The sequence below is a fragment of the Streptopelia decaocto genome (genome assembly GCF_964273445.1).
Source record: "Streptopelia decaocto genome assembly, chromosome: 6".
NCBI classification, from domain to species: domain Eukaryota; kingdom Metazoa; phylum Chordata; class Aves; order Columbiformes; family Columbidae; genus Streptopelia; species Streptopelia decaocto.
In genome coordinates this window covers 8441111-8455859 of record NC_138660.1, presented here as the reverse complement: position 1 = coordinate 8455859, position 14749 = coordinate 8441111, and the positions used below count along the sequence as shown (strand labels likewise).

The 14749-nt window shown below is 44.0% G+C and overlaps 1 protein-coding gene across 2 annotated transcripts in view; it reads right to left on the bottom strand.

Annotated features, from left to right (window-relative positions):
• Positions 1 to 14749, bottom strand: part of AP2M1 (adaptor related protein complex 2 subunit mu 1) — a 28297-nt gene that overhangs the window by 12310 nt on the left and 1238 nt on the right. Inside the window, exon 2 of one of the 2 annotated variants that reach the window (XM_082056970.1) lies at positions 4920 to 5032. In XM_082056970.1, the coding sequence (XP_081913096.1) occupies positions 4920 to 4993 (74 nt within the window). In that variant the 5' untranslated portion in view covers positions 4994 to 5032. The remainder of the gene's footprint in view (positions 1 to 4919; positions 5033 to 14749) is intronic. The other variant, XM_082056971.1, reaches the window with a different exon arrangement.

Below are 14749 nucleotides of genomic sequence, written 5' to 3'. Positions count from 1 at the left end.
TCCCAGACATACCAAGGAAAAACCAGCAAAACCTACCTGGCTCAACCTGACAGTCAGTGCCCAGGTACACCCTGAAAGGGAGCACTGGTTCCCAGATCCACCTCACCTCTATACCCCAGGCACCACAATGGACAGGCTCAAAGCAGCAAGCAGGACTAGGAACATCTAGGGCTTTCCACTCACACGTCCTCTCAAGCCTGCTAGGCTTTAGAACAGGTCTCTTGCAGATGGACTTAGGGTCTCCACAGTGCAATGTGCTCATAGCACAGCATGACATGCACTGGACGGTCCAGTACTGTTCACGGTGAAGAGTTTCTGCACAATCCCAAAAGGGTGCTGTGCAAGCTTCCCTGAGTTGCTGCCATCTTTAATCCAAACTGTCTGTACAGTAATGACAGGGACAAAATCCCTGCAGGGATGACACAGCAGCATTCTGGATGCCAGCTCTTCTGCACTAGAGTTTCCTTATCTCATAGCTACCAGTCAGGATAAACTCCCCAAATTAAGTTAAAGTTCACCAATCTTAAGAAGACAGGAAGGAAGCCTGAGTGTTTTATATTACAAGACTGAGACTTAAATCAATAATCAACACACCAATCTAAGACTCATCTACTTGTGCTTTATTAATTCATACTCTTAGAGACCGTAGAACAGCGGGTCTTCTGACTGCAGCATCAAGGCCATGGTACTGATAACACAGAACCACGTTTGAGCGCAGACAGTAATAATGTCCTTTCAAGCAAGAATACAGGCATAAAAAAATGCTCATAAGCATTGAGGGTTGCCAACAACCCAGCAGACAGTTCCATGTCTGAAAACAAAAGATATTCAAAGGAACATATGCCACCACAGCAGGTGTTTGCTCCTTGAAGGTCTGGGTACATATGCAGAAGCTTCATCAGTTAACGCATTTCCCCATAAGCAAAATTCTGGCCTTCAAATAATTCTCAGGTTTTATCGCTCCAGAAGGTTTCCAGGTTTGAGTTAATATTACTTTGTTATGGAAAAATGTAGAAATTAAATTTAATTTCTACTAAAAAATAATATCTAAAAGCCCCACTCCTCCCCTCCAGAAAGCCTTGCAAGGAAAGTTCAGCTTGTTCTGGAGTGTTAGCCCTCCCAGCCTCAAGTTCTAACCCGCTAGAACTAGTACCAGAACCAGACTGGTGGACACTAAAGGAGAAGCCTCAGGTCAGTGAAGCTTTTCTAGTGCACCAGCTGCCCCCTGTGCCAGTCGTGGCCTACCACGCGTCTCTTACCTATTGCTACAGCAGCCAATGAGATGGGATGGACAGAAATGGCGCCAGCGGAGAAAGGAGTGACAGCAACAAGAGAAAGGGTTAGAAACACACACACAAGGCACAATGAATCCAAAGAGACAAGGAGAGACCAAACAGCACCCCCACCCCCTGCTCCTGGGCACAAAAGGCCAAGGTGTATTGGATGGACAGTAACAAGCGGTGGCAGCAATGAAGCTGTCGCGAGGCACAACGCTGACATGCCATGGTCAGGCCACAGTGTTGACAGACTTGTGTTTGGTTAAAATTTAGGGCTAACTGGGTGTTTAGTCCAGATGAGCTGCATCTGTATCACATCAATGATACCCAGTCTGTTCTGCTAACGCATGTGGCAGGTCTTGGAGGGGAAAGAACCCCAAAGCCTCAGGCTGAGGTGTCCCCTGGGGACTGCAGAATATCACGTGTCTTCTTCCCAATCTGCCTCAGAAAAGGGCTGCAAGCCTGAGAGGGCATTTCTATGACAGTATTTCTTATTTGAAGCTGTTTGGGTTAATGCTTTCCGGCTTAGTCCAGCCAACAAGAAATACAGCAAGCCTGATAGAGCTGGAGCACACGTGGAGAGATACAGCACATCCCGCCGATCCAGACACTGCTCTATCCAGCTTGCACTTTTTCCTTAAGGATCAAGAGCCATGAAGCCAAACCGATGTATTAGAAGCTCAGAAACCAAACGCCCGTTATGTTTAAAGTGCATACAGTTTGTCATGTAAGCTGCTCAGTTTCAAAAAGCTGATTTTTATTAAATAGCTGCATTCTTAAATACAAGTAGGTTCTCCCAATGACCACGTCGTTGAAGAAAAAGGCACTTGAAGATTGCAGTATAGCCCTTCATGGTATCCTAAATTAATTGCATAGTGCTTTGCCTATTTTTTTTTAATTATTAAGAGGCTGCTTATGCATGCAGCTAGCTGCTGTATGGACAGATGCGCTACATGCACGAAAGCCATTCTAGGCTGCAAGCAAAGAAAGTCTAAGTTTTGTGGTACTTCTGCTTTTAACAAAGTCAGGGGAAGGGTTTCTTCATTGACTATGACTTTGCTCATTAACATTTGAGCTAGCATGTGCTTATATAGACCCTTAAACTGTGGAAGGTGAGGGATTCTCATAACCACAGATAGCCTTTAATCTCTCCCAGCACAAGCTGAGACTTCAGAATGTCAAAGGCAAGTGCTAAGACCAAGAAGTCTTAATGGTCAATCACTCAGAGCGCACAAGAAGACAGGCAGCAGCTGTTCTCATTTCCCATTCATTCTACCTCCCAACAAACCAGATGGGCTCAGCCCTCAGCACTTCAGATCTGTTGTTTAGGAATTAAAAACTGTAGAGTACTCCAGAAGTCTAGTCACCTGGTTATTTAGTTAGAGACAGAACTCCTATAGAGTGGAGTATGAGACACAGTATCACAGCTATTCCTTTCCCTTCCTCCCTCTGAAGATTAGAATACTAAAAAAAAACTTAAGTAGACCTGGTACTGATGTTAGTTTGAACTAGGAAATGGCAGCTACCCAACTCCACTTGCTTGCTATGGAGCTGAAATTCTCAGTTACTTGACTACAGCACAAGATGAGACATGGCCATTTTAAGACAACATTTTTAATAAGATTACACATCTAAAAAGTTGTAAACCAGGTGTCAAGGCCTGTTTCAGAAGGACTCCAACACCTTGGGGAGTGAGCTTGGTTAACAGCCAGCACAGCTCCACCAAAGTCACAAGACTGACACTTTCACAGGAACTGAATGAAGGATTTCACTCAAAGGAACATTGACTCCTGAAGTCCTAGAGAAAACAATTGAATTTTTTTGGCATCTTTTGCCAAATGAAGAAGTTAAGATAGGATAAGGCAGGAAATCCCATTTTCTAGTTTTGCATGGCCAGCTGGCACATACTGAACAAGTCACTCACTTTGCAAGAGGAATGAGCCATGATAAAAAGCAATAGACGATCACTACATTAAAAGTAACTGCTTCACTCTCCAGTTTAAAGGGCATTCTGGCTGTGGAGATGTAAATTAAAAGGCCTTGTTGAGTAAACATGACTTCAAGCACAATCCTATTTAACTGGTTTTAGTTTGCAAGCCACAGGAAAAAAAAAATCTTGTTGCCAGAAACCACAGTAACAGAGTCCCTAGCCTTGCACACAAGGTCTTCTCAAAGTCTGTCAATAATCCAGCCTGGCTTCTTTCAGTCACTGTCATACCTATTAATGAAGGGATTTTTACAAAGTCAGATTTGGCTCTGAAGAGCTCCAGCTAACAAATATTAAAGAGTTAGTACAACCGACGAGCAGTAAAACTTTGTAGGCAGCAGTGTCCTGCTTCAGAAATACAAGGCTTCCTTGCCTCAGCTCCGTGGGGAAGATCTGGAGTAATTTAGCCAACCTTAGAACAGCTACTTTACTCTGACTTGGTTTGACCTGGAGCAAATCAGGAGCTATTTAAAGCACATTAGGGGAAGCCTTAGCACAGACACTGTGTTGACTGCTACTCCATCAATGAAACAGCGCAAGCCTTGACTAGTGACTACTTCTGCCTCAATTTTTAACCTCCACTAGACAATCCATAACCAGAAGAGACATACTCATCAGACCAGCGCAGTCTGAAACACATTGGCTTCACAGTTGTTGTTCTTTTTAACTCACAGCAACCAGTTATTTCACAGCAGATCCTACTACTATTCATTGTGGAGACCTGATACCAACTATTTTTTCTCAAACTGGTCAGAAGGATCTCTTTTGCTGGACTTGGAATTAACACCTACCACAGTCCTGCTTCCATTAGCTATGTTTTGACTCTGTTAAGTTCGATTACTAGCTTCTGCCTAACACTAATGAAAACCCACAAGGAAGAGTAACATTGTGCAAGAATGCCCCTTAAGGTTTTCAGTCCAAGCAGCACTTGGTAGAAGGTTCTTTACAGCACTATCCACTGCCTATGACACCAAAGTTTAATAAGGTTCCTCCTGGGAACTAGCAGCCTAATGATTGTACAGATCCAATCAAAGGGAGCAACGTAACATTTCTGTAAGTGCAACGAGACACCCACAATCTACTGAAGGCTTTCAGCACTTCCCACAACTTTAATTACCCCCCACAACTTTAATTACCCAATGAATGTAAGCTTTTTACAAACAAGGCTGCCATACAAAGCTGGGGGACAGAATGCCAGCTTTAACAAGACTTCTTGCAGAGACAGCTTTCCAAATGCCAAAGACTACAGACAGTTTTCTGCATGCCTGTACTTGATGCTAGACATCTGCATTGGAGACCAATTCAGGGCCCTGGTTATAGTGCATGGCAGACAGTTACCACATTACCACTCCTGTAAAGTTTTAACAATTATAGACTCCTGCAGTGGCAGTCCATGTTGCTGAAGCATTTGGAATAACAGCCAGATCTCTACCATCCAAAAGAAAGTCCCAGGTTTACCTGCAGGCCATCCTTTACTATCATCTGTAGGTGACCAGGGCTTAACTTTTTTTTTCCTGAACTAAGCCAAGAGCAGCAAGTAGAGTTGCGGTCTTACATGCATGCACAGCTAATGCAGAACAAAGCGGCTCTGGGTTGTTATCTGCAACAAAATGAGACAGAAATGCAAAAACCAGGGATGCAACAGAAGCACTTACCCAATGTCATCCCGGTAGACTCGAGAGATTAAAACCTCTCCTTTGTGATTATAGATGAATAAGCCTCCGATCATGGTGGAACTTTAGTCTCCTCTTCCCATGTTGCTTAAGACCTGAAGCAGGAGAGGACATACACATTAGTAGGCTGCATGGCAACAAGCAGTATAGCAGGCACAGACTTTGGCACCTACTGACTACTAGCCAGGGCACAGACACCTTTTGCCACACAATCTGAAACCAGAAGACAATTCTTACAATACCTGTGGCGGTGATGACCTGAGAGCACACATCTTGATGCCACAGGACTAATGAGCTCCAGCAGACTGCAGGGAGGGACAAGCGGAGGGCACGCTCAGATATACTCCTGGAAGTCTGATGGGCTACTTCAACTAATTTATCTGGCCAGGTTAGCAGATAGCTGAGGCCCAGTAGCACAGCTAGAGAGTCAGGAGCAGCTCAGATGCTGGAAGTGACTGCCTGGCTCATGCTTACAACCTAGAGAGTATAGAGCTCCTTACTTAAAAAGAACTATTAGAAACAGTGTTTTACTTTGAAGCCGAGGGAAGCTGCAGTTACAGATTATACCTTTTGATCTGCTGGGATTTTATATGGAAAAGTGTGCTCCCAATGCACAGTACAGACTGTGTGTACCACAACAGACTCAAGCCCTAACCACATGCCAGTCTCTCCAGACCAGCGTTCCTTCACATTTGCTGCAGAACTGCCCCTCAGGGACACACGATAACAAGGACTCAATGCAGAGGCCCACCGAGAACAAACTGCCTTGTTCCAGACCTAAGGAGCCACCACCAGAATTGTGACAGAGGCCCAGCTGAGTGGCCTCCTGAGCTTGTCTGAAGCAACTGAAGAGCCCAGGTCTAGGTGAGGACATACAGCTACTGCGCATCCTGTAACATGTTGGGCTCTGAATGTGACTGCAATTTGTAGCTAGGACTGGGGTTTAAATTATCACTGAAATGGATGCAGGCTTACTTCTCATCCCATTCATCAGCATGGATGGATCAAGCTTCAAGTACCTGCCATAGCCCTTGAATGTGAGGAAAAAACAGGCCTGGAACTACAATCAAATCACAGACCCTTTATTTCTACTATAAAGCGTCTATCTCCCCAGTGACCAAGACAAAAATCAGATGTAATTCATTGTTAGTCATTTTGCATGCAGTCCATACAAGTGTTTGAGATGTCAGAAAGCCTGTCACTATATGGCAGGGCGTTCTCAGCAAGTACACTTTGGTTTATTACCAATTTTAGAGAGCTTTCATATAGCAACGCTGCAGCCTTTGCTGATGCTGAGCAGCAATACTAACACTTCAGAGTCCAAACTGAGAGCATCTAGGCCACGAGGTGCCATTGGAACTGGAGATCTCAACAGTGACCGACATTAAATGGGAACTAGCACCTCAGAAGTTAGCCTCTTCAACAGCTCATCTCTTTCTTCAAAGAAAAGTTGCTTTGAGGAGAGCTACAAAGCTGGTAGACATTACTGACACAGAAGACTTTTTTTTTTTTTTAAATACACAACTACTTGACCAGATCCCATTCCTGTCGTCGTATGCATTCCTATTCACTTAGGTCCAAGTCATAATACTCACTCTAGCAACTGTTTGGTTGGCTTAGTCCAGAGAAGAGCACTACAAATGTGACAGGGCGAGGCTTGTGACTAGGCCTGGGGACAACCACATAGGTATTTCTTAGCTTCAGCCCTGCAGAGCACTAGATAACCAACCATCTCAACACTGCTGTTAGGGTGGGTTAGTCTACACCCTCTTGTCTGGGGTGGGTGGAAAGGATAGGGAGAGGCGGGCCCAGAGACACGCTGACAGGGACACGATACCGCTTACCCAGGCACACTGCAAAAATGAAGTTAGAGTGACCTGGCCTCAGATCGTCTCAAAAGTCAGAGAAAAAAAGAAATACAAAAAGCAAGACGTGTCAGAAGGACAAAAGGACTCCCAGGGTAGAAGCCTGGAGTATTAAGAGTAATGTATCCTCTAAAAGTCATGTTCAAGAAACTAAAGTAGCTGCCTATTTGAACGAGCTACTGCAGACAAGAGCCCTGTGCTGAAACAAGGCTTATAGTGCAGCCACTACTTTTAATTTCAGAAAGACAAAAAAGAAATTTTAAATTCCATAAGGTTTTGCACCAACATTTTTAGCTACACCTAATGAGTCCTCAGAGAGTACTATTACACATACTTCTCTGCTATGGGTCTTCAGCTACCAGATGGCTGCTTCTGCTCATTAAAAGGAAAAACAATCAAAAAGTCAGTTAAGTCAAAAGAGTGAGAAACAGACAAGCAGTTTTCCCAAAGCTCAGTATTGAGCTTCCTGGCTTTTACTCCCACCTTCTGCTGGCTGTCTTTAGCTATTAAGACGCTGCCTCCTGCCACTTGTCAGTGGCTTCGCTTGGCACTGTCATCAACACTTTGATGTCTGAGGCTCCATCTAGCACAGAAACAGTTTTCAAATATGTTTTACTTCCACTGTCATCAGTGACATTCTGTAACTTCCGGACACAACTATTTCATTTGCTTCCAGGGTAAATCTCTGTAACCAAACCTATAAAGACAGAGGCAACAGAGAGTCTACCATGTAGCAACAGTGTGGGAAAAGCCTTTTGTGGCTGCTGTCACAGGTAGGGGACCGAGGCTGCACAGCGTGGCTGGCAGCAAGGCCAGCATCACCTCACCAGAAGACAGAGACAATCTGATGGCCAACAGACCAAAACCAGGACACTGCCCTGACAGGCATGCAAGGTAGCTAAAGGTAATGTGCAGGGACAAAACCCAAAGCATGGAGAACATCTGTTTGAATAGAGTTGCCCAAAAAGTCTGGCAGATGCTGAGGCTGTAATTCAGTAAATGTTTGAAATGTCATTCACACAGGACAAATGATAAAAAAAAAAAAGATAAAACCATTATGACAACGAAAGCAACTTGTTGCCTGCTCTAGGAAATTCTTTCCTAATCAGTATTTTTTCATTCCAAACAAAAGACAAGGATGACTTTTCAGACCACTCCAGTGCTTGCTGGCTTCCACATTCAGACATGGACCATTGCTGCCAAAGGTGAAGAAGAGTTACTGTATCCTCTTTAAGACTTACATTGCATAGAAGAATTTCCTGGAAGCTTATGCAACTGGTCAAAGCTGGATCATATGAATCCCACAAACCCTTTCCAGAAGATTCCTAGAAAGCACATCCTAGTCTTAAAAAAAAAAAATCTCCCTCTTGGGTTTTAATGCTGCTTAAGTTATTTGTTCCACTATTTTTAGCATAAAGAAAACACCTGCTTTGATGAGCAGCAGGATCAGACACCCAGCACATACCAGACAAAGCACCTTGCTAGCACAAGCCAACTGCTTTCTGAAAAACCCTTGAACTGAATATATACTACATTTCTATAACACATGTGGAAGACCACTGATCAAGCTTCAAGTTGGAAATTAAAAGCATTCTCTTAGGAAGATCTACAAACTTGAACTGTTCATTGAGATAATGAGGCTAAGCTACATTAGAACATATTCTGTAATGGCTTCGCTTAAGTTACAGGCAAAAATATCAGTACTTTAATTGCATCACAGTACTAGGTAGCAGTCAACTGCTTGCTTATATGTTAGTAAAAACATGGAGAGTAGATACAGCACGATCCAAGCACTTTTAGTCTTTAAAAAGAATTCTTTGTCAATGCAAAGCAATGCCAAACTTATTCTTTATACATACTGGGGGCTGAATCCAGGTTTCACTTTCCACACCCAGTCAGCTCCTAACCAAAGTGGCTTCATTTGTGCAGCCAAGAGACAGACTGGGTCATGCTGCAGATCTGTTAGTCCAGTGACTTGTCTATGACATTGGCAATGAAGGGACAGTCAGATAACAGCAACAACAGGTCAAGAAAACACTCCCCAGGAGAACCCCCTGCAATGGCTTGTTTATTTAAGAACTCTCAACGGATCTCTAAAGCACTTGCCCAGTTTCCTCTCAAATCTCTGCATCAGCAGCACCATATGGAAAAAAAAAGAAACTCCACAGTTTTATAACCACAATATAAAAAAGCCCTACTTTTTTAAGCCTGCTTTTTCTTTCTTCCCCTAGTTTTGTTTAATGGCCTCAAGTTCACGTATGGAAAGCAGCACTGAAGAACAAGCCCCCATTCTCTACCTCCTCTTATCACCCTCACTACCCCTTTCCCAGATGTGGTGTTCCAACCTTAACCAGTTGCTCTTCACAAGGAAAGCACTTTATGCTTTTGTCTTTCAGTGTCTTCCTCTCAACATTTTCCTTCTGGAAGTGAGTGCAAAACTGCACAAGTTACTCAAGATATAAGCAAACCATGATACAGATGATAATATAATCGTGCGTATTCTCCTTGGATCTTTTCCTAGTGGTTCTCAATATTTGAGATCATCAGGCCTCTGCAGCAGTTGAAGGACACACACAGTATAAACCTCTTGCTGCACTCCCACCTAATGACATCGGGAACCAAAGAGGTCTCAAGCACACAAGGTTTTTAACACAATCATAAGCAGATCTTCCTTGCTCTGCCAGACATCTGCAGTACAGCATCTTGAAGAGCTCCAAGCACCACAAGCAGAGATGGCACAAGGGCACCAACACAGCTCGCAGCACGTTCGGCTGGGTGCAGTGCTGCTGTCTCAGCCAGCTTCAGCAAGCGTGCCCACCATGGAAGTTCAGGGAACACTGACAATGTTCCACTCTTCAGCTCAAGCCTTGCATTACACCCTCCCCGCTACAGAGGAACTTCCATCAGCTAATGGGAGTATGTCCACACAGCTGGAAACTCGAGAGGTAGAATGACTGGCCCAAAGATATATGAACAGATGAGAGGAAAGCTATACAAAGGGCAGCATGCAAGAGAAAGTTGCTTAAGGCTTAGCAAGAAGAATGGCTCTTTAAGATGACAATGGCTCTCCTTGAAGTGGCTGCAGGGAAAATAAGCCAGCTTTGTTTTGATCCTCATTTGTGCTTCAGCACAAGTTTCACAGATATCAGTTTCAACTATTTCAAGACCACACTGCAAGTAGAATGATGTTTTTAGTGGTACAGTTTAGAGTTGGTATGATCTTCCACACATTTTAAAATAATGAATAGTTTTCAGATCGGCTTTGGAAATGAAAGATCCTAGTGCTTGCAACAGTTAAGAACTGCAGGGAACAGAGCTCAAATTAATCTGAGGCTGACATTCAGTGACTCACGACTGCTGCAATCAGAAGGACTCAATAAGAAATCCACCACAGGAGATGGGTTCATCTGCTCGCTGTGCACAAGCAACATGACTCAGAAATCTTCCCAGTACCAGCATTGCTCAATCAGGCCTCAGTGACTCATCCTGCTCCTCTCCACAGCCAGCCTTTTCTAGGGAGCTCACCCTACACTGGTTTTGAGTCTCCTCAGGCTACTAACTCATTGCAAGATGCAGCCTAAGAGCCAAGCCCAGTGCTTCTTCAACTGTTTATCACTAAGTGCCTGCAAATTAAGATGACTCTAGCTGAAGCCCTTGGATTAATGGTCCATCAAGTGCATTTTCAGAGCTTTTCAGCTCTGCTCCTTCTGTTTCACTACATTGAACATATGGTGACCTGCTCCACACTGCTGGCTACAGCCCCCTTTTCTAGTTATAGTATGGATGGATTTATTCTAGTTAAAGTACAGAGAAGATGGACATGTATGTTGAATTCCCACTGCTTGGTGACTAATCACCTTAAATTAAGAACAACAGTCCTCTCCCAACACACTCTGAATCCTTCAAGCAGCCAGCTACTGGGGCAGGAGCGAGATTTAACACCCAAGTGCTGCTCCTAGCAACGCCTACAGCCAGTACGCTTCCTACTCTGCAGCAAAGGACTCACATTCCCATATATTTCTATTTCAATCCATAAATAGAACACAAAAGGACCGTGAAGAGCACCATACACAGATCACATTCTCATATACACTTATAAACCCAGTAGGAGTTAAGGCTACATGGAAATGCATTTTCACTCAAGTGAAAAATGAGAGCACCAAGATAAAGCTTTATAGTGACTGTGGCAAACTTATAACATTAAGACAGCCAACTACAAAAAAAAAATAAAACAACAACAAAACAACACAATGCTACATACATAAAAACAAAATGCTGGGATTCGGATTTGAACACATTTTCAGTAGTTACGTAGCTGAAAAGCAGCAGGATTAGCTGGACCCACAGTGACTGACATGGTAACGTGCACCTTGTCAAAAAATCAAGCACGCTCCTCTCAAATCACGTCACTGCTCGTGCTGTGCAGAAGACGTGCTTTAGGGACCGTCCCTCTCTCAAACCATCATAACACGTCAGACCAAGCCCCAGAAGCCAGTCTGCAGCAGTTCAGCTGCAGACCGTAACCAAGGGAGTCCAGAAAGAGGTAACACACAATAAAGCACAGTATCGGAAAACCTGCCTTTGTCTACCAATTCTGTTATAGATGGAAAATATGCATTTTAGTAGGTCTGACCTAAGGACAGGTGGTTCTTCAAAGGCCATCAGACTGTTCTTTCAGACCTACATTGTGCCACATGCCAGGAACGTGTGGGTGCAGCCAGTAGCACAGGCTTGGGCAGCAGGATCCTGCTGCTGGGCTGTCAGTAGCTTCACATATTCTGGGATGCAACAGGTGGCTGAACTGGGAGCTACCTAGTGAGATGATGCAGTAAATCTGCACTTAGTGAGTGGGGTTTCAGCAGTTCCCTCCTGCTGCATGTAAGAGCCCAGCCTTCCACTTCCATTGCCTCTTCGTGATTCCAGCCTAGACCAGCTGTAGAAAAAAGGACAACATGCAGCATGGAGCTTTCTTAGACTAAACACACCAGATATAAGGAGGGGACTAACAAGGATAGTTTTGTTTTTTCTGTAGCCATTTGCTTCTATCTGCAACAACTCTTCCAGAAACACCACAGCAAACAATACCAATTCTCCAGCCGTAGTCCAATGCATTAGCCTCTCATGGTCTCTCAGCGTCACATCAGTAACAGAACACCAGTTTAGTACAGCAGTCATCTGTTCATTAGGGTACGAAAGACAAAGCTGAATGCCAGCCTCAATCCCAGATATACACAGATATTTAAACAAGTCATTTTCTACAATACATTTGTCCTAAGTTATGTGATGTAGACCATTAATCCTTCCCTGCAGGAGCAATGCTAGCTTCAACCTACACCACAAACTTAAGAACACAGTTGTCTGCCTTTTGTAACTGAATTTGCACAAATGAGAACAAAAAAAAGAAAAAAAAAAAAAAAACAACCCTGATCTGCTCGAATTCACCACTCGGAAAAAACAGTGAATTGCTAGTTTTTTGCAGTGGCAGGAGGCAATGTGGCTGCAGTAACCACAGCTTCACATTCAGGCAAGAGATGCTTGTTCTAGCCCTAAAAGAATGAGGTACTGTCTGAAGGAAACACATCATTAGCAACATGCCTACAGCCTAACAGTACCAGAGCCACCATAAACTTTGAGCATATATTGGTATTTTTGCCTCAGGAAAGAGCAAATGCAGTTTTCCTGATAATGCTGAGCACCTTTGTTCATTAATTTTAAAAACGCACCTTCAGGATCAGCTGTAGTTTACCAAGCCTGCTCTGTGGGTGCTATTCTCACTACAGAGATACCTCTCAATAAAAGAGCTTTAGCATCACAGGTGGTGAAAACAAGCATGTGACATGGTCTGCAATCTACCTTCAGCTCAGCCTCCGAGGCTTGATCAGCAGAGCTGAGGGGACTCTTGCTCATCTCTAATGCCATTTTGGCCACAGCGTCACAGTGAGACAAGCTGCTGGCATTACTGACTTTCCTGTGCCATCAAGTACAAGATATGAATAAACACAAGATGATCAGTGGTGAGCCCAAAACCCAGCTGCTCTGGGCTTTGTCACTCCCATTTTAGGCACCTAAAAGCTTCCCACAGCACAGCCACCTTTTCATTTGAAGGAAGACAGGAATGTTCATTAATCTACACAGCACATCTAGGAAACAGCAACCACAAGTCAGTTCATAAGCTGGTGCAAGGCAACCAACCCATTTAGTAGTCTATTAAAAGAAAGTTTGGGTTCTGACTTAACAGTAAGTAAGACTTCTGTGCATTAATGAGCTTATCTAACTAAGCAGTTCAAGGTACATTGCCTGCCAGAGTTCTCATCCAGGAGGAAACCAGGAAAGGTCCTGAAGCTCCCACCCAGAGGACTGAGGGTAAATCACCAACTGTAATGATTTCTGCATTCCAGAAATCAATATGATCTTGGACAAGTAACAACAGTTGAAGCAGGAGGGGGATTAGTCAGGCTGCTCTGGCAAACAGGACTTATTCAGAAAACCAGCCCTTTCAGGCCAGCGCTAGCCATTGTCAAACCAAAAGGCTTAAGGCTTACAACAATGTCATGACTCCACCAGCTAATCTGAGCATCTAAGCTTTGCTTAGAGGGCTGCATTAGCCACTGTCCAGGAGGCCATGGCTGCACTTGATTTTAAACAAGAGTAGCTGCGATCACTTCATCCTGGGGAAGACAGGCTGCGTAATTTAATTAAGAGGCAATACCGTGAGCTAAAGAGCTACTGAGATAAACCCATCAGTTTCAGAGAAACTGTTCCTATTTTAAACCCAATCCCATAAATCCCCATAACCAGTGGGCAGGAAGAAGAGCACATCCAGCTCTTAGCAGGCTCTCCTCCTACGGGCTACTTCTGCGTGTAAGACTGCACACAGCCAGTCTAAAGAACAGCAAGAGATAAATCCTGACACAGGGAAGCACAAGAAGCTTCCTTACTTAACATGCCTCTCCACCTCATTCCATGTCCAACCTTATCTGAGCAGCCTCAACGCCTTCTTCCATTTCTACCAGCTCTTCCAAGGCAGTTTTGAAGTCAGTCCGAAGCAACTTCCACTTGCTTTTCACTCTTGAGCTAGAAACCTGAACAGCAACTTGCATTCTATTGATCTTCTAACAGCAGAGGTTAGAGACAAGGACAGCAGCCTGAGTAAGAGCTTGTATTCTGCAGGCCAGCGATGTTCTGGGTGCCCTGACTGGCCAGTGTTTCTCTCTGCTGTCACTATGGAGCAGATCACTGCCATTTCACATTCTGTGCCTCAGCCTACAAGCTTTTAGCTGAGCTGCCCACCTCCCACTGAGAGCAAAATAATATACAGCTTGCTGGTAACTTCTAACTCTGTAGGTCGTTCACCAAAAGAGAGAGGCTGACTCTGCCATACATGCCAGTTATATTTGAGCACCCCAGGCTGCACTTCTGTCCATCCTCCAATTAACCCCAAGAACAGCCTTTAAATACTCTAATGGTCTTTAGTAGTATCAGCTTAGAAAACCAGTACAAGATGTTGTGCCACAAAAGACAGTTTTAGCTTTATGCTTTCTTGATGCAGGGATGAGACAAGGCAAGTTTAACGCGGTTCACAGGAAGTCTCTTTACAAAGCCTGTTTTGTTTAGTGATGGTTCCCATTCCATGAAAAAAAAAGAGATACTATCGAACCAGAGTGCATTTCCAGTTATCTGTGCTTCAAAGAACTCAAGATGTAACCCTTCACAGCCTCCAGACTCAACTCTTCAAAGGCCAGAATTGTGCTCTCTCAGGAAAAGGAAGACGACAGCCATAACAACCTTCAAGGATATCTCAAATGCTCTCCCTGGGAGAAAACATGGCCAGTTTGCAGCACAAAGAACACCAGGTACCTTTGTCACTAGATGTCAGTAACATGGCACTTCCTATAGAAGAAAAACGATGTCTCCCTTCTGACAGGGAAAATAAGGAAGCGGGCAGTT